The sequence below is a fragment of the Zootoca vivipara genome, chromosome 9, assembly GCF_963506605.1.
Source record: "Zootoca vivipara chromosome 9, rZooViv1.1, whole genome shotgun sequence".
Taxonomy (NCBI): Eukaryota; Metazoa; Chordata; class Lepidosauria; order Squamata; family Lacertidae; genus Zootoca; species Zootoca vivipara.
The window spans coordinates 51,328,423-51,356,381 of record NC_083284.1 but is presented as its reverse complement, the minus strand read 5'-3'; the positions used below and the strand labels follow the sequence as shown (position 1 = coordinate 51,356,381).

At 40.8% G+C, this 27,959-nt stretch overlaps 2 protein-coding genes across 3 annotated transcripts in view; both read right to left on the bottom strand.

Moving 5' to 3' along the window:
- Positions 1 to 10,881, bottom strand: part of STOX2 (storkhead box 2) — a 104,866-nt gene extending 93,985 nt beyond the window's left edge. For both annotated transcript variants that reach the window (XM_035111718.2, XM_035111719.2), the window contains exon 1: positions 109 to 10,881. The gene's annotated coding sequence lies outside the window, so the exon portion shown is untranslated. The remainder of the gene's footprint in view (positions 1 to 108) is intronic.
- Positions 10,879 to 27,959, bottom strand: part of LOC132592647 (storkhead-box protein 1-like) — a 40,794-nt gene continuing 23,713 nt past the window's right edge. The window contains exon 2 of the mRNA XM_060278736.1: positions 10,879 to 18,176. Within this exon, the coding sequence (XP_060134719.1) occupies positions 18,073 to 18,176 (104 nt within the window). The 3' untranslated portion in view covers positions 10,879 to 18,072. The remainder of the gene's footprint in view (positions 18,177 to 27,959) is intronic.

Sequence of the window (27,959 nt, the reverse complement as noted above, 5' to 3'; positions counted from 1 at the left end):
GCAGCAGCGCCCATTCTCCCCGTTAGCAGCTCTCGCAGCTCCTCCTGCTGCACTGGCAAAGCAAGGATCCCTCGCTCGCGCGCCCATTCAAGGTGTACATAAACCTACAGGCAGCAGCGATGGTGCTCGATGCAGATGGTCATCATGGCCGAGGGCTCCCGAGTCCCGTCTCTTCCAGGCTCCTGCAGCCTGCCGTCCTTCCTTCCTTCCTTCCTTCTCGCATACACGCTTATTCCTCTTTTCCCATCACCGCCTGTGCTTGCCTACGTTTGCGCCCGTCGACCCGTGCCAGCTCCTCCAGGCTTGGGGGGCAGCCGGACCGCGAGATTAAGCCCAACGCGCTTTGCTTTCTGCAAATCCGGTGCGTTTGCCTTGCCTTGCCTCCCTGCTCCTCTCCGCCTCGACTACAGTGAATAGCTATTGAAGGCAGGAAACAAGGCAGCCACCCAGTCTTATGCTAATCAAGGAGCTGCCTTAAGTTAGACGCGCTCAGCCAGTCGGGCTGCACATTCTCATGTAAAATAGCCCTGGGCTCACCCAAACCTTCGCTTGTGCCCCAGCCTATAATCAGCTTGTGCGTATTTACATACAAAGTTGTATTTTTTTATTTTTTAAATAACAATCCAGCCTCTACCTCCTCTCTTTTCTTTTTCTTACAAAGAAAAAACAGGAACGTCTTTGTTTTTTGTTTTGTTTTGTTTTTTGAAACCAAACCCGCCTGCTAGATTTCTTAGCCTGCCCAAACAATCACTGATGTTGGAACGGGGGTGGGGTGGCATGGGGAGAGAGATTGGTGGAGGGAGCCCATTCATTTGACAGCTGGAGAAGAACTCTAGGACAAAAGTAATCAAACTGCCTAGAAGCAGCTGCTACTACTACTACTACTACTACTACTACCACCCTACTTCTTTGGTCCCTCTCTCTCTCTCTCTCTCTCTCTCAGAGCACACACTGCCAACCAATCAGACTCTATGAGAAAGGCCTGTAATCTCTTTTGCAAACCAAAGGCTTGATACAGCTGTTTCTAGTCCAATAGCCAATCATTGTGAGACAACAATGCATGCAGGGTACTAATAGGAGAGGGGTCCGGTTCTGTTTGGGATGTGCTGCTACCGTAGCTGCAGAGCACCCAAGCAGCCAGAGCATGACTGTGGGAAGGCTGTAGGATTCTGCTCTGTCTGGAGGCTTAGAGGGATACATCCCCACCCCCTCCACCCCTTTTACCTCTCCACTAAAAGGAATTTTAACTATGCTTGTTTTTAACCGCAAGAGCTCTTAAGGCCAATAATTTTCATTCGGAATAACATTATTTACTATCAAACAATTCAGAGGTCTTATTTATCTATAGGAACATTTCTATCTGGTGCCTACATTCCACTCTGGGCAGCTGAAAGCAATCAAAAGCAACCATAAAGTACAATAAAAATTTATAAGGTACAATATAACACAAATAGACTAGAACAGCAGATAAAGTAAGGCATCAGATTTTTTTTAAAAAAACTTCGAATAAAACACACAGCTACCTAAAACAGGAAAGGTTTTGCCTCATGGCGAAACACCATAAAAGAGGCGGCCGATAAAATCTCCAAGGGTATAGAGTCCCAAAATTTAGGTGTGACCACAGAGAAGATTTTCTCTCTAGTCCCTATTTATCATGCCTCTGTCACACTCAGGACATAAAGAGCCTCTTTGGAGGCTACCGTGTTTCTCATATTATAAGACATGTCTTATATTTATTTTTTCCTCAAAAAAACACACTATGGCTTATTTTCAGGGGATGTCTTATATTTTTCCTCCTCCTGCCGCGGCTGGTATTGCTGCTGTGCCTATCACTATGTCTTATTTTCGGGGTATGGTTTATATTCCTTGAATGCTTAAAAATCCTGCTATGGTTTATTTTATGGGTATGTCTTAAAATATGAGAAACAGGGTACTACCCTTCCAGCTCTCTCTCTCTCTCTCTCTCTCACACACACACACACACACACACTTCTATGCTTTCATTAGCCATTCACCTGTTCACTTTATTTTTTTTAAAAAAGTCATTTTATGCTATATAAACAATGGACGAGAGTAGTGAAATTGAACTTCCAACAATACTTTTCAGTGTGGACCAGAAAGGGTTAACTTTTCATATGCAAAGTAACAGATTAAGACCCAGGGACATTTTCTCTCTCTTCATTGCTGGGCTCACTAGTCATTATAAAGCTTTTGCTCCCCAGAGCCAATGAAGGCCACACTAGGACTAGAAACGTTTAAGAGGAACTTCTTCCTTTCCTAGTCCCTAAGAACACATTTCCTGCCACTTATTTTCATGGAGATGTCATCAGTACTTCAAAGCTGCCTAGGCATATCTAATGTTACATACATGAGATTAGTTACCCAAGTTGCCACCTGAAAATTACTTTGTCGTCAAGTTGCTAAACATTCTTCCCTCCTCTTTTCTTGCCATGCTGCAATTTTCAACAGCTTAAAATATATAAATGGTAGTTCCCATTTCATCCAAACTGAGAAACTGCAGTTACTGGGTTGAGAACAAGTCAGAATCTTAAACCAACTTCAAGGCCACCATGTTTCTCTAGGGAATTTTAAATATCACCTTTCATAGGTGATTTTGCTGCTGTTCAGCTGATCGTTACAGTAATGTAAGAAAGGTGAATTAAGGACCATAGATATGGTTGGGGTTGTGGATCTCCTTTCACCTCCTTTCAACTTCTAATTCGGCCATGGATTTGTAAACAAGTCAGAGGTTCAAATGAGTTCAAAACATTAACCCTGGGCCAAGGTAACAGATTGTGTAAAGAGGTGCTTTGCCTTCATTGGTTTTAAAGATTACTATTAATTCATCACAGAGACCCAGAAGTAGCTTTGCCCATTAGCACAAGTTTAATTTACCAATGAAAACCGCCATATGGTTCTCTTTGACTTAAAAGGAGAAAAAGTGGTGGATGCAATCTTTCTGGCAGAAAAGTCATTGAACCATCTACCGGTATTACACAGTCATCTTTTGGAGAATATTACTAAGGCTAAATGTGGCAGGGGTTCATTTAACCAAAAAAAGTCACATGGGAAAGCAATGGGAGACCATTTTCAATGGACGACAGTGTCATTGCTCCAAACAAGTCAACAGGAATAAATTCAATTCAGTGAGGTTTCCAGGTCAAGCTGCCAAATTTCTGTCACTCAAGGCATCACCTTCTTAATGTTCCCCACTTTTATTCCAGTACAACACAAAGGAGAACACAACAACTACCATTTCCACAAGCACTTACATGCTATATATATACACTGCTAACCATCTGTGAAAGACTGCAACAGTTTCCCTGTTGAAAGCCATATTAAACAATGAAAGGTTTTCACTATGTACATATAATTATAAATAGGAATATCTGTAATGGAGCAAAGAATACGTTAAAAAAAACCTATATCCATTATTGCCAAAATATTTCACATTTTTAAAAGGTCATGGATTTGAAAGGTGCAACTTCAAAAGTAATTAGGCATGACTAAATGGATGCTTCTTTTTAATGAAAGTAATAAATATTGGAAGTTCATACATGGATTTATAAAATATCTGGAGATAAGGCTGAATAAGCTTCTAGTTTACTGGCATCACCAAAGTAAACAGAATAACAAACAGGACCAGCTCTAGGGGTAGGCTGGGTGGTGTGGGGCGCCAGGGTGCCAGCCTGGCAGGGGGGCGTCGCGCAGCAGAGCCGTGCGGAAGCCATGCTGCGCCCTGCGCCCGCCCACTAGCCGCGACAAGAAACGGGGCGGGGCGGGGGCGTGGCGCGATCTCCGCACCACAGCGCCCGGGCGCCTGACATGGTTGAGATGACCCTGATAACAAAGCTCAAAACAGTCATTGAAAAAAAGACAGAAGGGGATCTCTCCACACTGACTGGATAAACAAATATACTAGCAAATAAAATTCACTGCTAGTAAGAGCAAAGTAATGCACGCTAGGGACAAACAATCATAACTACACAATGCACACTCATAGGTTGGCTGCAGCTACCGAATTAACTGATCATAATAGAAAGTCAACCAATAATGTCAACCCAGTGTGTTGAAACAAAAAAGGCAAATGGCTTCTAATAGATTAAATAAGTTAGCGGAGGGTACATTTCAGCAGAATTTAGCCATGACAGATGAAGATGTATTTCCCATGGTCAAGTGCTTCCTTCTGTCTATGACATACTAGAAGCAAGAAGCAGGGGGATGGTATTGTCAATTTGCTTTGCCAACGCTCATTCCTGGGACACTGGATCAGTTCTTGCGAGCTTCTTTAGCCTGAAAGCTGGTGTTAGATCGGCATGACTGGGACACCAGCAGTTTCTCTAGCCTTTGAATGTGGAAAGTTTGGTCTGGGGTCAAGGCCGCCTCTTGACTAACAAGCAAAAAGCATCAGAAGATGTACGCATTTCAGCCTTCAACTGCTAATGTTAATTGAAACCTTAAAGAGTTCAAAGGTTCAAATGGGGGAGGCTGAGATGGTGAAAAGTTTTGTTTGGAAAGCTCAAACATGAAAACAGAGCTCTGCATCCACCTATCTCTTCCACATGAAGTAAGCAACAACAAAACCAACTAGTTTAGGAGTTCAGAGGCGATGGCTACTCAGTGAAAAAAATACTGTATATATTGGTTAAAGTTCTACGCTGGATATAGCAGAAATGCCCCAACGAGTGTGGATGTTATACAGAAAGAGTGCAGGCACAGAGCTTCAACTAATGTACCACTTGGTAAGAGTCCTGAATCTTAAGAGCAGGAGGGAAGAGGCTGGAATTTCTTAAACAGAGAAAAGGAATTGAGATTTATTATACACATGAGTTGGCAATTACAAATGCTGTAGTGCTTCCCCTCTATCCCTTTTCAGGTCACTTTCAAAAGAAATGACTTTTATGAGTGGCCCAATACTGGGTTACAGGAAGTCCCAGGTTTTGTCTTTCCCACACTGATACCGAGGTTCACTAAGCAAAGTAACATGAAGAAAGGACACAGTGCAGCATCTCTCTCAGGATGTCTGCCACTGATTTAATTTGTTCCCTTTCAAAAAATGCTCATCATCATCCAAATCAGATATACAAAGGGAGCCACAAAAAGGAACAGTTGGCAAGAATCACAATCTTTTGGCTGTCTCCATCCTAAATACGTATAAGATTGTTTCCACTGATGGAATTGAATTAGCACCAAAGTTGCCAGTTTGACACATTTCAGGGTCTATCTTCTTAGATGCAATGTTTGAACAAATTTTGTCTTTAAAAAAACTTGAGAGATACAGAGAGAGACAGCAAAGCAATTCCCAGGCTGCTGATAGAAGAGCAGGATCTTCCAAATATAAAAGCAGGAGCCATTCAGACGTCCTCAGGCTAGTCTGCCACTTACTTGCAGAAGGGCAACAGGTATATTATACTATTGTACTAATCCAGGCTTAATTACAGAACCTCTTAAGCTTATTTCAGATCATATTTCTCTCCCTTCTTGTGGTTCTGGGATGCACAATAACAGGAATGCAGTGCTTCTCTTCCATCAGCTTTTATTTTCCTTTGTTCTACAATGTGTTTATTTTAACAATTACTTTTAGTCTTGTTAGATTCCCCATTCCCTAAATGTCCCATTGAGAGAAGAAAGGTTTTCCTGACTTATATCCTATTCTGCTTTTTAATCCAAAGGCTTGTGCTCACAGGTACAAATTTCATAGGTGGCAACCTATGACTCAAGGCTCATGCTTCTTACCCTGCATTTTTTAAAGAGCTGAAAGTGAAGCAGGAAACCACCTCAGTCCTAAATACCTGCAGCCATGCTTGCATGAACAATTACTTCATTTTAATAAATCCTAATCCTCTTCAGCTCATACTCCATCCTCTATGTCAGACAAGGGGACAGTGAGAAGGAAGACTGAATACATAGAGAGGGGTCCACAGTCACTGCCATTCGCACGGACATAACCAGAGAAGCTTTCCATGCAAATGTGACCTGAATAAGGTGCACACAACCTGTTCTTAGGATGCTGCTGAACACACCAAGACGGAGCTAGGAGGACCTTCTTCAGTTCAAGGGATGCATTCCCTCCCAGGCAACCTTTCAAGGGCCACATGCAAGGACAGAGGCAATGGATGTAAATTTAATCTTTCTTCCCTGTCTTTCACATGCGCATGTAATGGGGAAACGTAGTTTGAACTAGTTTCTATAGACACTCACACACCCATCCTTACAGTCATCTCTCAGAGAAGCAAGATGTATTACCAGAATTCAAGGACACATTCCAAACTAGGCAAACATGTTTGGAGTGTATAGCAGAGCCAGTGAAAGGTGTGACCTGGGGAGAGTTCCAAGACAGAGAGCAGCCTGGAGGTCTGCATTTGGCCCCCAGACCCCCATATTCATATTCAGTAGAAAATGAATAAAGCTTCTCATTCAGTTCTCAATAGAGCCTTTGATCCCAAAAACCTTCTCCCCACAAGCACCTCAGCCACTTTCTCTCATGATGAAAATTCCCTTTTGCTCAGTGTCATTACAAAATTCTTCCTCTTATGCCACTTATTATGCATCTTCATGCATTCATTCATTCATTCATTCACTTACTTACCTTCCTTCCTTCCTTCCTTCCTTCCTTAGGTAAAGGTAAAGGGACCCCTGACTGTTAGGTCCAGTCGTGACCGACTCTGGGGTTGTGGTGCTCATCTCGCTTTATTGGCCAAGGGAGCTGGCATACAGCTTCCGGGTCATGTGGCCATCAGGACTAAGCCGCTTCGGGCAAACCAGAGCAGCGCACAGAAATGCCGTTTACCTTCCCGCCGGAGCGGTACCTATTTATCTACTTGCACTTGATGTGCTTTTGAACTGCTAGGTGGGCAGCAGCAGGGATTGAGCAATGGGAGCTCACCCTGTCACGGGGATTCGAACCGCTGACCTTCTGATTGGCAAGCCCTAGACTCTGTGGTTTAGACCACAGCGCCACCCGCGTACCTACCTACCTACCTACCTTACCTACCTTAAATTTGTATACTGCCCTTCATTCAAAGATCTCGGAGCAGTTCACAGCATACAAGTTTCTACATACTAGCAAACGGGAGTAGCTAAGGCACCTAAAGGTAAGGCTTTGCCAAATCCTGTTGGGGGATCACAGCACCCTTTACCCTGAATATTGGCTTGAGTGAGAATCAGCCAATGGGAAAGCAAATGTTGCTGCCCCTGCCTGCCAGGCGTTTCTCAGTTCTGGGTTAAAATTTCTTTCTGACCAGTAAAGTACACTGTTGGGTTAAAATATGGTGAACCACAAAACAGCAGTTCTGGAGAATGAGTCAAATAACAAAGGAGGGTAAGTAGTGGAGAGGAGGGTGATAACCATAGCTGTCAAGTTCTCCCTTTTTTAAAGGAAAATTCCCTTATGCTGAACAGGCTTCCTCACGAGAAAAGGGAAAACTTGACAGCTATGATGATAACTGGGATGGCATAGTTATGGAAAGTAGATGTAGAGTAGGTGTGGAGAGCAAGGAAAGCAATTAAGGCTGAAACCCAATGCAATTTACCAGGAAGTAAGTCTAAACCAAGGGGCTGTGCTGTGCTCACTAACATTGTCTCAAAAACACATCATGGCTCTCTGATGGACTGAGAGCCTCTCTACTGAAAAAAGTACAGAGCATGTGTTTTCAGGGGGGGGGGACCCAGGTATTATAAATATCCTCAAGTTTCACCTGGTTGATTTAAGATTTTACAAGTTTCACCAGCTCTTATAATATGTGCAACATTATACAGAGCTTAAGCAGAGTGGAAAGGGTTTAGTACATTTCTCATGCATTTTGCATAACCATGTTCTATGGCTGTACACAAGTCAAGGGCCTGAAATCTGGAAGATCTCAAAGGCAAAGACCACTTTCTTTTTCTCAGGTAGCAGCTCATCTCCACATAGCACTACAAGGTGCTTTTCAAACTTTTTCAACTTTGAAAAAAGAAGTAGCTTGTGATAGGAAGAGCTTGATGTTCAGAAAAGAGGTACTGCTGTGTGACAACATGAAAACTGCTGTGAGGATTCTGCCCCCTATTCAGTCTTGCTGTTTGATTTTGAAATTGATTTGAAATGTGTAAGAATAATTAGCCATATTTAGCAGAAATGTGCTATACCAATACAGTGCACTAATTTTGGCATGATCCTTAGAGCAGGGGTACAAAACCTGTGGCCCTCCATATGCTGTTCAACCCCCAGCTCCCATCAGCCAGCATGGCCAATGGGCAGGAATGATGTCCTCTCAAACTTGTACTTAAGACTGGATCCTGTTTTACTGTACTTTCCTCCAACCCCTGTGTGTCAGACATACCATACTGGAGTACCATACTGGGATGTAGAAGATACAGGTGCTTCTCATTTTGGGGACTTGAAAACATCCACATTGTAACTGCCCTGCACTGGTACTGCCAAGATTCATGTGAGCCATACATTTCACAGTTTACGTATCAGTCACTTGGAAGGGACAGCAAAGCAACAGCAGAGGTAACCATCACTATAGTGATGTATGTTGAGACAAACAACAACAACAACAACAATTCAGAAGGGTCCAATCAGCTGAAGCAGCAGAGAGAATAGCATTATGGTCTTTGGGCCACCTGTTGAGCACCCTTTGCTTTATATTATTTCCCTTCAGTTTCTCAACTAAAACATTAACTGTGCTAAGGCATGGTGTAAAATGCTGAAACATTCAACAGCTGCTCTCTTGTTACAGGCAAGATTGTACAGACAGCAGCTTTAAAAAGCCACAGGGTAACTTGCCCTGCTTGCCAGTGAGTTCTTTGATGTAGATGGGGGAAGAGACAAACAGGTGCCTACTGTTATATTTGGACAGCAGATAAACCGTGTAATGGCATTTGCTAGAGGAAATTTATTATCTTCTTCCCTTATAGCATGCTGTCATTTAAAATAATATGCAGTACAGCTGGCTTCTATATGTCAACTTGTGGCCTTTGTGCTATAGATATTTAAAACTGTGGAAAACAAAAGTTGAGGCCAGCATTTATCCCAGCCCAAAAGACTATTTAATTTGTCCGTAGGTTTGTTTCTGTAACCATGTTTTATTTTACATAGAAAGTTAATGGGTTGCCATATGGTTGGTGGTCAAATGCCATGTCTACAATAAATATTCTTATTACTGCAGGAGTAAAACGGTCCATGGAAGTCATCTTTTGAGATGCTATTACACATGCACTTTTGCTGAAAAGCAATGTGAGCAACTTGTTTTGCTTGGAAATACATTTAGTTGCTTCATACAACACAGTAAGCCAAACTAGGTTTAGGACTGGTGGTTTATTCTTGGCTACAGCTCATAGATGGCAAGAAGAGAATTTAGCCATGAACTCGATTCAGATGACACATTAGTTCAAATTAGTGTTGCTGCAGTAGTAAAAAAAAAAAAGAGCATAGCAGCTGCAGGATTCTTCCTGGGAGGCTACACATCTGTGCAGTCCTGTTAAGCCACACTTTGTCTTATCATTTTAGGTGTCGAAGGGGGAAGGAAGAAGAGAGAGAACATGTGCATGTGTGTGTAGTGGGGGCTTGCAACCATGCCACCAAACATCCTGTGTTTGTCTTGTACAGTGGGTGGGTTTTACCAAACTAGACCCGTCAGCGGAAGAAGCCCTGTGCAAGGACTTTCACTTGTGCAATGGGGTGCCCCCCTCCCCCTCCCCCTCCAAAATGGGCTCTGGAAGGGTTGGGAGGGATTGTTCCATCAGGCAAAACTGAAATGCTTGTGCAGATGGAATGATTAAAAGAGTGTGACGCTGAATCTTGCCCAGTGGCTGTATTAACAAGCCCTTTTCAAACCTCCTAGCCAGGATAACACAGGGGTCAGGGGCACATGAAGGGTTGGCCACCACCTGAAACATTCATTGTACATGTAATGTGTATCACCATAAAACAGAAGCATTACTCAAAGAGAAAGTACTGATTATTTGGCTGAGAAAACAGTCTCACACCTAAAGCCCAGAGAAGGCAAAAGAAAGGAGGCAGACATTATTTAGACACTTGCTCAAGAGTAATCCTTGCCCCCAAGAACTGTAGCCAAAACTGTAGCCTGAGTCCATGATGTTTGAACATAGAAATAACTTGCTAGAGGAATAGTGTAGCTTCTCTTACTCCTTTGTATTACCCTTGCCCTCCAATACCCCACTTTTGCCTATTTTGCCTTTTTTAGATTATAAACCTGTGGGCCAGGCCTATATTAAGTTTTAATTATGATCCATACCCATCTTTGCATGCTCTGTAATAATGCTATTTGATACTTTGCTTCAATTCAGTCCTGTAATAATTATATTATTCACCCACCCACATGCATACACCCAGTGACTTACCTTGTGCTGACTGCACAATGAAGCACATGGGCTGCCCAAAGGGTGACAAAGCACATCTTTTATGTGCATAAGATCGCACATTTTCGTATGTTTTCCCTTCAAACGTAAGTGCTTCACTCGAGAACAGATTGGAATTTGGTAAAAGCAAACCGTGTACTATTTCCAACACATATTTTAAATGTTGGTTGCTTTTGGGCTCTGCATCAGTGTGACGGCAAACTCACATTGTTATTTCCATTTCCCACCTACTCACCAACCAGGCATTTGGGGGACAATCCATGCTATGACAGAAAGCAAACCTTTGAAAATGGTGTGTGTGTTTAATAACCTACATGAAATACATGCCTTTCAAAGAAAACAAAAACAAAAATGCTTGGGTAGGCACTGAAGGCAGTGTTACCTGTATCTTGTGTTCAGATAACATTTTTTTGCCAAGAAAATATTTAAATTGTGTAACAAGCTGCACATCTATATCAACAAATAGCAGCATTTTTTAACTTTTCAGATTTCTATTTAATTTACAGCCCTGAAGAGGAGGAGGAGGAGGAGGAGGAGGAGGAGGAGGAAGATTGATGCTATTATTGAGCTGTCCATAAAGAACCTCCTGCTAACAGCCTTTCAGCACATCCCCACATGTACCTAATCTGAACATAAAAGGGTGGGATTAAAACTGCCTAGATAAAAACTGCCTGCAGTTTCAAGCTTCAGTGGTGGTGGTTTAAATCCTTGGTTACTTGCATCCTTCAAAAATGTGAAATGCTAGAATTCCCACTCACCTCCAAGTTACAAACAGGATCATACAGATCATCCACACCTGAAAGCTCACCATGCAGTGCAGGATCTTGAATGTCATCTTTAATTTTTTTTAAATTAAAAAAAAATCAGGTTTCTAGCCCTCGAAGATAAAGAAAAATGGAAGGGATACAGGCAGTTGCTTCTGAAAGGAAACTAAAACTCTCAAGCAGAGATTCCACTGGGTAAGAGGATATTGTATTTCAGCAGACATTTTGTACCCGCATCTTATATTTCCCATATGTGGTAGATTCTGTAGTGTACCAACGAAAAAGTCATACTGTAGCATACAGCCCAAAGCTGATTTGCAACCATGGGCAAGCTTGCTGCAGATGTAAAATTGTGTCATGGGAAAGAAGAAATGGGAAGAAGAGATAATATTGCATCCAAGTCCATTACCCGATCCCAATCACTTAACCTTGGTTAAGAGTTTGAATGTTGTATCTGAACAGATCTATACAGTGGAACCTCGGTTTATGAACACCTCGGTTTATGAATTTTTGGTTTATGAACGCTGCGGACCCATCTGGAACGGATTAATTCATTTTCCATTACTTTCAATGGGAAAGTTTGCTTCAGTTTATGAACGCTTCAGTTTATGAACAGACTTCCGGAACCAATTACACCCATGCTTCAGTTTATGAACGCTTCACTTTAAGTACTCCGTGGACCCGTCTGGAACGGATTAATCCACTTTCCATTACTTTCAATGGGAAAGTTTGCTTCAGTTTATGAACGCTTACTCCGCGGACCATCTGGAACGGATTAATTCACTTTCCATTACTTTCAATGGGAAAGTTCGCTTCAGTTTATGAACAGACCTCCGGAACCAATTGTGTTCATAAACCGAGGTACCACTGTAGTAGTTAAAGTGAAGCTTGCATTTCTGAAAGTAAACCGATATAAAACAGACATACATGCTCATACATCACATTTCAAAAGAAAAATATTTTCCTTTTAACACCACTTACGGCGAACTATATTATACATAAATGCATAGCCTTGACTCTTTTGCTATTTGCTATTATTCTTATTACAATTACTATAGCGCTGGTGATTTAATAGCGCTTCCCATCCCCCAAGTAATTTCGTATTATTTTTCTGGCAGTCAAATATTCTTCACAAAAAGAACTACCGTGTTTCTCATATTATAAGACATGTCTTATATTTATTTTTTCCTCAAAAAACACACTATGGCTTATTTTCAAGGGATGTCTTATTTTTTTCCTCCTCCTCCTGCCGCGGCCGGCATTGCTGCTGCGCCTATCACTATGTCTTATTTTCGGGGTATGGCTTATATTCCTTGAATGCTTAAAAATCCTGCTATGGCTTATTTTATGGGTATGTCTTAAAATATGAGAAACAGGGTAGAAGATTAAGAGTAATTAGTGTAACTTTTCTTACTGACAGAAAAGCACTGAAAGGAGATCAAGACATATTTCAAGATTCAGCATTCCAGGTTAGTAGCGCTGAAAATATTTTGCAAGAATGGGAAGTTAGAAAGAAGGACCACAGAATAATTATATATAGAATGAAGCCCACATAAAGAAGATTCTCTTTATTTTGCTATTGACAAATCTCACAGCAGTTATCACATGGTAGACTTGAGTGTAGAAGAAAGCCACGTTAGATGCCAAACCAGGGAGAAATAAAATTTATTAAAGGAGCTCAGGTCGGCATACATAAGAGTTGCCACATTTTTATTTTCATGAAATTTAAGTCTCTGGGGAAGGTTTGTTCCCATAGGATGCTAAGTCGTGGTTTGTTTAGCTTAACTGTGATTATTTGTACATCCAAACCAAGCTCACAAAATATGGTTTTGAATGTGACCAACAAACCATGGCTTGAAGTTGGCTTACAAATCTGAGCTTGTCTTAATCATGGTTCCTTTTTAGGTCTGAAATGGTACTCTGATTTGTTTCACTGTCCCAGCCCAAATGCTCACTGCCTGTACCTGGATGAGACACAAAATGTAAGAAAACAAAACAAATATTACTTTGCTCATCTGCAAGGTTGATCCTCTTTTGTTCAATAGATCATGATTAAAACAAACCATGGCTTAGTGTCGTGTGCAAACATGGCCAGTCACTTGTTCACACATAGCATCAAACAACAGTTTAACATTATTTATTAAGAGATTTCTATACCACCCTTCAAGAAAAAAGGTCAGAAGGAAATTTACCAAAAAAATAAAGTAATATAAAATATATTAAATGAAAGCATTAAAATAATTCTCAGAATTTATATAAATAGCATAATTAAAAACACCCCAAAAATGACTTAACTTTCAGCTACTAAAAGCTGGCAAAAATGGTGTGTTTTTACCCAATATCTGAAAGAATACAGAGCCGGGGCAAGATGCATGTCAATGGGGGTGCCATTCCAGTGTCACAGATCCAACACCAAAAATGCTCTTCCGTAGGTCCCTGGACTATACACCTCCTTTAACACAGCAACCACCATGAAAGCCTCTACCACTGATCAACCAACACAGGTAGGGTGGTCATTATCTCATACATTTGGATCCAGGCCATTCAACATAAGCACCCTGAGCTGGGCCTAGAAGGTAACTGGCAACCAGTGCAGATGTTTAGTAACAGGAGTTGTGGTCAACTGGCCCACTGCCAGTTGGCCCAACTGCATTCCACACTAGTTGCAACTTTTGGATTAATTTCAAGGGCAGATCCACTTAAAGCGCATTACAGTAGTCCATCCTGGAGGTTACTAGAGAACATGGTCCCTTCACGGACAATCTTTGGATTCACGAGCTCCTTTCTTTTACTCCATTAACCCTCTCCAGGCATTAAGAATTCAGCAAGTTAACAGATGAGGGTAGCAATAGGGAAGAGCATGCTCACTCCACCCCCATTGCCATTTCAATCACCTACCAACTTGTAAATGGCAAATGGGTGAAATAGAGAGCCTTTTCATGTTTTCATGTTTACTGTTCTTGTTCTGTATATTCTTTGTATCTAAAATAAATAAAGGGTTTGTGAATGAACCCTGTGTTTGTGCTCTGCCTGCCCTCTTTCCTCCCCTCACATATTGTGACTTCGCCTCACTTTAGTGGCAAGCCAACGTTCTCCATTACATGGATCCCAAACAGTTCATAACTACAGTTTCTTGCCTGTGAACATGGAGAATTGTTCATAGGACTGGTGCTTCCTTAATTTCATTTCATATTAATTATGTACCCTGATTTATCTCTCAAACTGAAGCCCATGGTGGCTAAACAGCAACATATTGAAACAAAAACAATATGGGATAAGGGATCATATATGCACATGTGGTGGAGTTGCCCCACCATTTGTAATTATTGGAATATGATTTACGAAGAACTTAAAAAAATTACTAAAACATACATTTAGAAATACATAAAACATACATTTAGAAAAAAACCAGAAATATTCTTATTAAATATAATACCAGCGGATATAAAAACAACAAAAAAGGATATTGTTAGTGTATGGGATAGTAGCAGCAAGAGTCCTAGTGGCTCGAAATTGGAAGTCCAAAAATACACCCAGCATAGCAGATTGGCAAACACTGATGCTAGAATATTTACAATTGGCAAGAACAACAGCAAGAATAAGAGGACAAATTAGACAAAAAACACAGGAGGAATGGAGGATGTTTAAAGAATATTTATTGAAAAATGGAATGTCTGAATCCCTAACAGCAGGCTGAACCTGATATACAATGTAAGGAACAAAATGATATGTAGATGTAGTATTCATAAATGTGCGGTAAAATAAGAATAGTATAAGTTACAGGGAGAATAACTGGAAGAACTGATTTTATTTTATGGAATATTGTTTCTGTTTGGTATATAGTTTTATTTTTATTTATTTTTATTTTTTATGTTTTTCTTCTTTTCTCTTCGCAATTTTTGTGCGAGTGTTTGTATTTTTGTATTTTGTATGCTTTTGTATTTTGTATGTCGATGCTTTTATATTTATTAAAATAATAAAGAATTTATAAAAAAAGAAACAAAAACAATATGGAAAATAATATGAAAGGTTATTTAAACTTTTAAAAAAATGAAAATCTAGGTGTTTCTGCCACAGCAAGTCTGTTACCAGTGTTTTAAGAGGGTATTGCCTCTGTGGACGTGGAACTGTTGTTGCAAAATGAATAAATCTTCCAGGAGGAGGTGGGCTCCCCCATTTGCATATATATTCCCTCCTTGGATCGCAAGCGAAGAGCTTGGTTACCAAATGTGACAAGGCAACAAATTCTCTTTGCATAATCATGGCTCACAAATGCCCACAGCTCTTTTAAGATAGTCCCATATGAAGAAGTGCCCATGTTTACATAGGATTGCAGCATTTCCAGCTATCTTCACAGTTCCTAAAAATTCCACAGTGATCAGAAGGTGCACTGCAATCCCATATAGAGGTGTGCTTTTAATTCACATAGTCTTACATCCACATTGTTGAAAGCAAGAATCTGAGACTGATCACACTGTCAACAAAAGGTTTGCACATACAAAACAATCCTTAGTGACCTAATCCAGAAATATAATTGTAATGCATTTTCAGAGTAAAGGTGGGCCTATTACACGTGACATTCATTCTTTCCCTCCAAAAAAGACTTTTGGTGATAGTCTATCAGGAAAAAATAGAACTAATCACTACTGGATAATATAAGGAAAGTTACATACTAAGCAAGATTTATGAACACCATCTGTTTGCCTTTTCTTTCAAATACAGGTTTTTACCAGAATAATTAAATAAATGAGCATTATAACATACAGAGAAAACAATGGAAGCTGAAGCTAAAGCCAGTTTGACTTGTTTAAGCTGTGTTTTATGCTCTCCAGATCCAGGCCAAATTGTCTGTCACCCGCTACCAATGTGCTGGGAGGGCTACACATTGGACCAACTTCATAAGTACAATTCCACTTCTTCTCTTTTCATTGGACCACTGCCAAACTTGCCTGGAAATAATAGGGTGCCTTTTTAGGTTTCAACCACATTAAGTCTGGTATCTTTCAATGACTCTAAATTAGGAACTGGAATGTCTTCTTGAAACTCCATAATCTATATGCATTTCTGCTACAATAACTCATTACATATTTATATGTTACTTATAAATGCATACATATACACTATGCCATACATGCCCACAAGCATTGCTGAGGCAAAAAGGGGAAAAGCCATTGACTTGGTTTTGCATAATTAAGACTCCAATAACTCAGCTAAAGCAAGTTACCAGGTTCTTTGGTCTTCAAGAATAAAAACAATGAAACCAAAGTAATTCAGGAGGTTCTATTTAGTACTACATTGAGACTGAAGGCAAAATATGGAAAGTGCATGACAAGATCACCAAAAAGACTTTCTAATGAATGAATATCCCACACACACACACACATTGAAACACTGTCATAACTATACTCTTGAAAATTCATTCTTTGTACAGAGGGACAGTAGAGTAGGCAATCCCAGCAGAGTTCATAAAATGGATTGATACTGCATGCTACAGACACTTAGGACTATGTTGCTACACCAAGAGAATTGTACAAGTGTCACACTTCTGCAAATATTTTGGTTTTCATATAAATCACCAACAACATAAATTTTAAAAGCTTAGAGAAAAGTTCAATACAGTGGTACCTCAGTTTATGAACACAATTGGTTCCGGAAGTCTGTTCATAAACTGAAGCGTTCATAAACTGAAGCGAACTTTCCCATTGAAAGTAATGGAAAGTGGATTAATCTGTTCCAGATGGTCCGCGGAGTACTTAAACTGAAGTGTTCATAAACTGAAGCGAACTTTCCCATTAAAGAAATGGAAAGTGAATTAATCCATTCCAGATGGGTCTGTGGCATTCATAAACCAAAAATTCGTAAACCGAGGTGTTCATAAACCGAGGTTCCACTGTACATCCATAACATTGTGCTTTAGCCTATAGTACAACCTATTCATAATTCAATCGACACCAGAGGCTTTCTCAGAATTTCCTCACCATATGCAGGGCCGTCCCTAGGCCCAGGCCGGGTGGCGCAAGGTGTCAGGGCGCCTGGCCATCAGGGGTGCAGAAGGGGCGCCGAACGCTGGTGTCTGTCTCTGTGCGCCTCTGCTCTTGTGCGGCTTCAGGCACTGGGGGAGGGGGGAAGCTTTTCAATTGCAGCACCACATGCCTTCTTGAAGGACTACCCGGCCCGTTAGCTGGTGACTACGGTAGTTGGTCCACCATGTTCTGAGAACAGGCATTTTCATAAAGCATTGGGCAAGGGCCTGGTAAGATGTTAAAATGTGCCTCTTGCCCACTTTTATTCTGGGGTGCTTTGTTTTGGCTGATACAGCCTGCATTGTATTTTGATTTGCTGTAATATTTTGCGGACTTCAATGGATTGTTTTAAAGCAGGAGGGGAGAAGCTGTAGCCCTTCAGATGCATCATCCCCAGCTAGAATGACCAGTGATTAGGGGTGATGGAAGTTATAGTGCAACATCATTTCAAGGACCCCAGGCTCCTCATCCCTGTTTTAAAGAAAAGCAAGCAAGATATAACAACTCACTAACCATGTAAACAAATAGGCCCTTGCCATATTATTCTGCCTGATCACCAATCCATACCTGCTCTGAGGAATAAGTTGGCCCGGCTGTGCCTCCTTACAAAATAAAAGGTGGGGAGAGGTAGGACACTTCTCAAACCAAAGTGGAGGCTATGCAAACTATCATAAGCTCATGTTGAGTTCGCAGCATAATAATATCATAACATGATTGAACAGTGACAAACAACACCGTAACATGACATCTAAAGGGGCAGAGATTTTCACCTATGCAAGTCTTTGGAATTCTTTATCAGAAGACAGTTCTGTTTGCATTGTTCAATTAAATCCACCCTATATATGTAAGCATTAAGCATCCTCTATATCACTTCAACAAAGCCTGTAAGCTGTTGGTGAAAAAAGTGAGCATAACTAATATTTTTAAGAACCCCATAAAAAACAATGTGCATGCGTATCATTGGCAGTGGGGGACGTTATTTCACAGTCATTTCCCATAGTCAGTCTTCTTGGAAACCAGAATTTTGCTAGAAAAAGTAAGACAGAAACAATAGTTTAGAAAGCAATTCAAAGTGGCAACTTAAAAAGCATTCATCTAATGCAGGCATCCCCAAACTTCGGCCCTCCAGATGTTTTGGACTACAATTCCCATCATCCCTGATCACTGGTCCTGTTAGCTAGGGATCATGGGAGTTGTAGGCCAAAACATCTGGAGGGCCGCAGTTTGGGGGTGCCTGATCTAATGTACCAAACCAAATGTTTGGCTCATGTTTTGACATAAAAGCAGTGCCCTCTACTGGACAACTAATGAGCAGCAGTGCCTAACAAGGGCAATAATATTAAATACCCTTTTAATCAGTGGTAACAGTCACTGTTCCTAGTTTATACTTTTCAGTGACTAGGCTAAGTGAATGTACGAACTGTACAACACTGGCTAAGAAAGTAGGCAAACTAACATTTTCTCCTCCAAGCCAGTACAGATAATTTTTTCTGGTAGCAACTACATTTTTGCTGATCACAAAAATACAAAAAGAAAAAAACACACCTATTGAGTAGCATTGTAGTATTATTGACAGAGAGTTTGGAACTCTGAAATAAAAAGTAAATTATATAGCAGAAAAAGCCTAGATGAACCATTCATCCAACAGTGAGTCTTTTCTTATGTTAAATACTGCGTAGAGTAATGATAAAGATCTAGTCAGAAGACACCCTTTATTGCTCAAAAGGAAGTGCATGAATTAATCTGCTCACATTGTCCTAAACAATCCTCCTCTAAACACAGATATGAGGCACCCTAAAGTTATTGCAGTCAAGACATGAGATGCAAATCCAAGTTAGCACCAAATAAAACATTAACCTATCTTGTTTTAAAATTTAACATTTTAAAACGGCATAAATGTTGTTGTTCATTTAAATGCTCACAACTTGAAAAAGAGTGAAAGGCAGACAGAAGGAACAAAGAATCTGCAGAGGATTTATTGATTGTCAGACAGATCCAGGGAGGTCTGCTAACATTGGAACACAAATATTTAATCTGATTCTGAAATCTTATCTGCTGCCTTTAAGAAGATTAACATATATTCTCTTGCTGCGGACTATGAATTCTGACTGCCTAACAAAGTGGAAGCTTTTTTCCCTTTTTTTTTTAAACCATAGGACCTGCAAGTCTGTAAAACACAATTTTACTCAAAAGCAATTTTGCTAATACAGACAAAGAGGCAAGCATGTTGAGGAAAGATGTATCTTACAACAGAGCAGTATTCATGTATTCTAACTTCATATGTGTCACAGATGGGGTGTTGGCTACTCCCGAGTAAGCACTCCACACATCCTCTGGATTTTCATAGTTTTATTGTGCATGCTATATACAGTGGTGAGATGTCTCAAATCATGTCTGCTCTGCATGGGGCAGAAGCCCACAATGGCGTCTCGTGGGCTCTGACCCCCCTTTTAAGACTGGGCATCCAAACGCCCCTCCTCCTTGCTCTATGGGTCCTCCGTGGTCCCAAACCAGGCTCCTGAGGTGCCGGTCTACCTCCTTTCCAGCCCCTGCTGAAGCTAGCTCCTCCCCTGCTTCCCTGCTACCAGCCTGGAGCTGAGCCACCAGGACTCTGCAGAGCCCTGGACCCGTCTTAACCCTTCCTGTTCCTGATTTAAACTCCCAGACTTGCTGCTGCTCTCCCATCTGATGGAAGTAAGCAGAGTGGGCTGCTCTCTGCAAGCCCTCTCTCTTACAATATGCATTTAGGCTGTAGTTACTCTGAATCTCTGGGATACAATGTGTATGCAGAATATTTAAATTGGGTTGAACTATAGATTAGGAATTATATTTTGTGTGTGTGTATGTGTGTGTGTGTGTGTGTGTGTGTGTGTGTTATTAAAGAAAGAGATAAATTTACATTCTGAGACTTTAAATTAGCAAATAAAAAGAACTCTTAGCTCAACGGTGAAGCAATCCTAAACTGAATTGACAGAAAATAAAGACAGAAGCACTCAATATGCTAAACAACCAAATGCTTGAATAAATGAAACTTGTTGCCTCAAAGATGCCTTTCCAAACCAGTGTGAAAACAGAGACAGGCACGCAGCCAGACTGCCATAGACTATCAGCTACATCCCACTCCACATCCTCCATATGGAGGTTTGGGCCAGAAAATCCATTAATTTACAAAAACATTAGGCGTGCCCCTGGCTCTCCACAGCATCCTTCACATTGCCACAAGGGCTTTGTCTAGACTAGGATTTAAGAGTTGCATTAGGTTATCCTAGCATCTAACTCAATCAATGTAAGTATGTATACATTATTCTGTACATTAGACTCTCTTTAAACTCTGGCTGTTGCCATCCCCCTAAAAAAGCACATCAACTATTAAAGCCAAGTTAGTCGCAGTAACATCACAAGAAAGTAGTGGCCCAATTCTAAGAGCCACTGCAAACATACAGTTCATAGGCAACTTGCGACAAAGGTACAAGCGGTTTCTTGCAGAAGGGCCCAGACCCAACTGCAGTGCTGGAACCATGGCAAAAGGGATTGGGGCTCCTGCTGCAGTGCTTCTTCTCCTGCCCAGTATGAAACAACTGTGCCTTGAAAGATGATGACACACACTGTTGAACCTAGATAAAAAAAATTTCTTCCAGTAGCACCTTAGAGACCAACTAAGTTTGTCATTGGTATGAGCTTTCGTGCGCATGTACACTTCTTCAACTAGAGGCAGCTACGCCACCTTCCTGAGGGCCACCAAAGTGAGCAGCCCAAGAACTCTTGTGTTTGATTTCAAGACTTTTTAAATGGCAACTGGAATCGAACTGCATACAAACTGCTGCCTGTGTTACTTGTAGCCAAAATTCCATATGAAAACTGGACTAGGTGTTGATTTATGAGAAAGTTAAACTAAAGAGGTCTACAAAGTGCATTATTGGTTAATTAGCAACAGGGGCCTGACATCAATTAGTTGTTGCAATGTACTGGAAGTAACAAACACCCAGCATAATTTTTATAGATCTTACTGTATTAAACTTATTTTTTAAAAAACTCACCCTGCAAATTTGCTGAGAAACATCTTTGTCATCTTTTGCCAACTTTCTGGTTTCTCACAGCCTGCTGCTATCGAATTACAAGTAACAATCCTGCTCCTTTCCCCCCCAAGTTTTAATACATTTGGAAACTGCTTTCTTTAAACCGCATCTTGAATTCTCACACATTTGTTAAATGTATGAAAAATCCTGAGCCATTTTGGGCTTTGTATCACTCACTAAAATTCCCCCAAACTTGCAAAAAGGCCTCTCTACTTCTTTTTAAACCAAATTCTAACGTCATGAGCAAAATCCGATTTTGTTGATCTTTTATTTTTTTAATGAAATGTTTGAAGAGGTACTAAAAAGTTAAAGTTTAATAGAAGAAGAAAAATAACACTTCCTGGAAATGTGAATATTTGAAGAAAAACAATAGAACATATCTAATTTTGTGCTTCTACTCTTAGAGGGCTCTTTACTGCAGTTGAGGCTTCTGTGACTGAAAGGGGGGGGGGAATAGATGAGTTTTGCAAATTCTCCCTTTCCTCAGCAGTCACACTCTTCCAAAGGCTGCCCATTCCTCTGGAGAAGGTGGCGAGCTCAGAGAATTGCAGAGGGGAGGTAGAGTCAGTTAGGTTAACCAGCCTAAATATACACTTCTGGTTCTTGTCTATGCTGAGATGTTCTGCTAGCATGGAAGACAAGGCATTCAAGCAGTCATGGTCCTAGTTGTTAGAACATTAGGCATATATTTGGGCAGTGTTGGAAAAAGGTTACTGGATCTGAAAGGCCTACAGTCTGATCCAACATGCCTGTTCTCAATGCACTGTAGGGGTGGGCACTATCTGGTTTTCAACATCATGATACATCAGCAGCTAAACACCGTGATATATTGATATATCACAATGTCTTAAATAAGGATGGAGATATGTAGAGGCTTTGGCTAGCTTCATGTTTTTCCCCACATTGGGATTTTGACATTGCACACACACACTTCATTTGCAATATATTTCCAGGTCAAAAATGATGAAATCAATACAATGACATGGACTTGAAACTAGTTTTGGATGATATATCGCCCAGCCCTAACACACATCATGATTTGCGATATATCGCCAGGTCAAAAACTATGAAACTGATATTCTGATATGGACTTCAAACCAGTTTTGGACTATACTGTATATTGATATACCGGCCAGCCCTAATGTAATGTATATGGGGCTGCCTTTGAAGACAACGGTACTTGGAAATTTTAGCTGGTACAAAATGTGTCAGTCAGATTGTTCTTGAGCCCAGCTCTAGCCTAACAGAGGCCCTAAACAACATTAAGTATACACTGTAGGTTGGAATTATTTTCATACCATCAAATGGCAATGCAAGACCAACACACCCACTTCAGAAGTTCTCTCCTCTAGTTCTTTTCCACTAATACCAGTTCAACTGCATTCTCTCAATGTGCATGAACTCTGCCCCAAATTTGATGCCATTTGGACCTTCTCCTCACAATACAACCCACTGCTTTTGCCTTTAGATATTGTCCTATCCTGACCAATTCCTAATCCTGTATTCAACTCTGATCCATGCTTGAGATAAAACATAAATATATACATATAATTACATATTACTGTAGCTCTGTCTCTTGTCAACCCACAGTATAGTTTTGGTCCATGACTGTAAAGACCTTGGAAAATTCTAACAGAACTCATTAGTGAGGGGTGGGGAGTATATAAAACACTACTCTGCTCATATTTCAGCTTTCACTACTAACCACTTGACCTCAGAGAATCTAAGAAGACGAACGGCAAAAGGAAACCACCAAACAAACCTGAAACTAAAACAGACAGAAGAGGGAAAGAGGATGTAATATATGCCAAAAAGAAAACATGACCAAACAAAAGCTTTAAATCCAGCCAGCAAAGAATGTTTTTTTAAGTGGCTTTTACAATACTCCAGTTCGGCAATGTTTACATAGGAAAGTTCTTGAAAAGGGGAAACTGTCAAATATCATTAGATTATACACCTCGAGTTTACTGCCGCAACCCTCACTTTTCCAGACTTCTTGCCAATTTTGGGCTTTTAAGACTTCACTGCATCTTCCGAGAATCTATTCTGAATTAAAATATATACGTTTTACAGAAATATCTGAACTCTAAGCTAAACAGAAAAAGGAAAAGACAAGGAAATGATGAGTTCTGTAGACAAGCATTGTAAGAAAAAGCTGAGCATCCTTTAATGAATGAGCCAGATGTCCCAGCACTCCGGTCCTAACTCAATTTAAGGGCAGCCTGAAAATTTGCTAAATAAATTTTACTTTAAAGGAAACAGTGTTTGAATGATTGAATTTTAGATTTAAATATTTAGGTTTTGATTAGATCCTTATGCTGCCCTTTAAGATTACAGCTGTACTAGATACTGAGTTCCATTCGTAGCTCATGAATAGGGAATTGAAAACAGCCAAACACAAGTCAGACCATTTCCCCATCTGCTCCAGTTGTAAAGCATATTTTGACCAGTAAGTTACAGTACCTTCCATCCCATAATTATCTACTCTTGACTGGCAGTGGCCCTTCAGTGTCGTCAGCACTCGTCATAGCTTTGGCAAGGAGCACATCATGGAGTTCTTCAGCTCAGACAATTACATAGTCTAAGAGGTGCCAGTGGTTTGACCGAGAGTGCCTCCATGAAGTTTTAAATTTCTTTATTTCTGTTGAAAGACTGTGTTGGTAATAACAAGGTTGTGCGCTGCACATATATCGTCAAAAGTAAGATTCCATTCTGGTTGCTGTTGCCAATTCCTTCTTTCCCAATAGTCCCAGGCCACAGATCGAAATCTCGCCCAACTCTTCCATTAAAATCACCCAGGAGGATAATTTTATCTGATAGGATGGCATCCAGCTGAGACTATTTTTTTTCTTTAATGTCTTCATCGGCATCGAGTGTTTGTGCATGAGTGCTTAGAATTGTAGTCTGTTGGTTTTTGGCAAGTTTTATTCGAAGGGTTGAAAGCCGCTCATTAACGCTCTTGATGAGAGATTCACAAGATCATTTTTGATAGCAAAGCCTACTCTATGCATTTGACCTTCTTGTTCAGGTAGACCTTTCCAGAAGAATGTGTAGCCTCCTTTTTCTTCGTCGCAACTCTCTTGCATTGATGGTGATCCTGTGCTCGGAACGCTCATTACCTGTTTTATCCAACAAAGTCTGTATATTCCTTGTTCCAAAGTTCAATTGTCTTTTACAACTGCTGGGTTGTGACCCCACTGGGCACGGTAATCCAGTCAGGGAAAAAGGGAGGCAGACTATGTTTAGGGCACCTTTTCTACACCCCCCCCTTTTTGTGGTGAGCAGTGTGTGTATCCTAAATAGGACCGCTCAGTCATGGATACAGCTGCTGAGCTACTCAACTGCCTCATTCCTTGAGTCAGAACGAGTGAATCTGTATCCACTGCCCACGGGCTGGTTCACGACTAGGGGCTTCCAGATTTCATGGCCTTGCCCCTGTTACCATTTGCCGATTGCCATGGGACTTTTTTGGGTCGGGATGGATTTTTGGAAGACGCCTGCACGTGAATTTGTTTTGTGTGTGTAGATCAGTGCACGCTGACCAATGCATAGTCTTCACAGTTAGACTATTCCGATGGCATGAGTATCACTACGCCCGGTAGATTCTTATCTGCTGCAGCCTTCAACCGCCGTCACACCCATTGTAACATACCGCTTGTTATCTTCCACCTGTTCTGTCATTGAGGACTTGTTGTATCATTCTTTGTCTAGCTCCTCCCCTTTGACCTTACCACCTTGGGTGACCCTGCTGGGAGTATGCTCACAAGGGTCATAGGAATGTGCAAGCCCACTCACCGCAACAAGGCAATGATCCTGCAAGCAAGTGTATGTATGACTTGCTTGCCTTCCCTTCACTGTAAAGTCCCGACTGCCAGGGAAGGTTACAGTATTACACAGTTAGGATTGCTCTGAACATAATTTTAGAAAGAAATGTTAAAATTCTCTTTTAACATTATAACCAGAAACCCGCTCAAGAACACCACAAGAGCTACTTACTTAGTAACAGTATGTTAGATATATTTTCACAATAATTAGCAAAAACAATCGCCTACTGGTCAGCCTTATCTAAAAGAGTGGATAAGATGGATAACTTTGGTTAATCACAGGTTTGCCTAAACCAGTATTTATCACAGAAGAAGAAAAACAGGCTGGGGTTGAGATATATATTATTTAGCTTTTTTATATGTTATTTTATTTTGCAGAAATCAGGGTTTCCTTTACAAAATGTTTCTTACAACCGTAAGTTATTTCTTTGTTTATACTGACCTCTAGTGGTATAAAGTAGTATACAATAATTTTATATGTCCCAGAGGTGAAATGAAGAAATTGCCAAAACCAAACCAATGAGTCTTTCAGCAGTTCATGTTGGCCAAGGAGGTCACACCCTATGAAGGACAAAGCATATTGACACAGATAATACTCAGAACCCCCCACTGGGTTATGAATTAATACCTTACTGTTCATTAACAGACAGGTAAATTCTGTTTTCACACGTTAAGCTTGTAATTAAAATGTGCAATTATAAACATGTAATTAAAAATGTCCAGGAGTTATTAGATAATGAGAAATGTTTGCAGAAATATTTGGCTGAAACTCTGGCTCCTACATGTTAAATCTGATGGATGCCCTTCCTATTTGATTAGATTTTTTAAAAATTTCTATACCTCTTAATATATTAAAAAATATCTCTAAACTGTGCACAGAAAACTGAAGCAACAACAGACAACTTAAACCAAATATTACAAAAATACACAATTACATATAAAAATGTTACTAGGATTGCCAGACCCAATAGAGGACAGGACTTCTGTGCCTTTAATTGCCCTGCTCTCTTTTAAGTCTGGAAACCTTAAAGAGAAACCAGCAGACCCTTTGCTTGGAAATTGAACAAAGGGTCTGCTGGTTTCTCTATAAGGTTTCCAGACTCAAAAGAGAGCAGGGCAATTAAAGGCACAGAAGTCCTGTCCTCTATTGAGTCTGGCAACCCTAAAGGTTACATTAATACAAAGATACTAATATATATAAATCAATTTAAATTCATTCTTCTTCTGATGCACACTCCCTCTCAGCCTCCGGGTTCTCACCCAGGGTCCAAACAAACTCTCACCTCACCCACAAAAGTATCACAAGAAGAAGAGTTCCTGGAACTCTAGTCTAGTCTCCCACTCTAGACTTGCTTTTTATGGGCAGGCCCAAGGCGAATGGTACTTCCTCAGCCTGCCCACAGCTGTCTCTCATTCAACTGTGCTCTCCACACCCAGGTCCAGGTGCAGGTGGTTTGTTGAACTTCCCAGGCAGGTCCAAAGGATGGGAAAAGGGCGCCCCTCCACTCACAACTCTTTCCTCAACAACTTCAATCCTCTCTCCTCGTCCTCCATCTGATACATATCCTATTAAAAATGTGAACGAGGCAACAGGGTGTAATTCAGTATTGGATGGGAAAATGGAACAACAGGGGTAAAATCACTAGTAAATTTTCCACGTGGGGCTCAGCTTACAGATGAGCAGAGTGCCATTGACTAATTTAATGTATGTACAGAGGGTACCAAAATAAAAATGAAGTCCTTGCACTTTAACTGCTTTCAAGTACAGCACACTGAAATGTAGTCCATTCTTCCATTCCAAAATTTACCACAGCTTTGGTCACAGGGGTCAATGCATAAGCAGGCACAGCACAGGAGTGTTTCACAAGAGGAAGAGGAAGGGTCAAAAGATGGGCAACAGTAGGAAACAACTTTAGCAGTTCATTTCCCTTCTAAAAGAATGACCGTTATTTCCTCTTTCCAGGAGGGAAAAGGTGGATTAAAACAAACACATTGTAAGAAATAAAAGGGAGCAAACATTCTCATACTAAATACATTCAGCTGAAGCAAAACCCATTCAAATTCAATAGCTTTTCACTGCCCGAAACATAAACAAACCCTGTATCAGTCATTTTTGCCCTAAAAAAACAGGATGAAAAAAAGAGCCAGCTTCTAAAAAGTTTCTCTGCTCAGTTTTTTGGAACACGCCCCCCCCCCCCGGGTGCAATGGTATGACAGATCCACTAGATACAGCTTGCATGTGTTGTGCTTCCTGAGAGGAACTAGGAACGAGTTAGGGGCAACATTCACTTTCCCTGGCCTGAGGAGAGGGAAGCTACAGAGAGCTGCGGAACTGTGACTTAAGCAATACTTTTAGGTTGGGTTTAGAAAGCAAAGTTTGTTTGATACTGTAAGCAACTCCATAACCTTTAAATACAGGCCACCAGGCAAGTAGCTATTAACTAGTCTGGCATACTGCAAAGTAATAATTAGTGTTTATATGTCACGCTTAAAAGCGTAAAAAGCACCTTGTATACCTTAGCTCAGCAATCCTTAAGGGAGCCACGGAAAACAGACTAGTACCGGTACTATCCCATAGGGCAGATTCTCTCATATCAAGCTAAGAGAACAATACGCTTGCCACTACAGCTCCACACTTTATTTGGCTACCATCAAGAGTTGCTAATATCTCAACACCTCAGGAGGATGTGTCACCAATGCCGAGACCATCACTGTTGTTGTTTAGTCGTTTAGTTGTGTCCGACTCTTCGTGACCCCATGGACCATAGCACGCCAGGCACTCCTGTCTTGCACTGCCTCCCGCAGTTTGGTCAAACTCATGTTCGTAGCATCGAGAACACTGTCCTCTTGTCTTGTCCTCTGTCGTCCCCTTCTCCTAGTGCCCTCAATCTTTCCCAACATCAGGGTCTT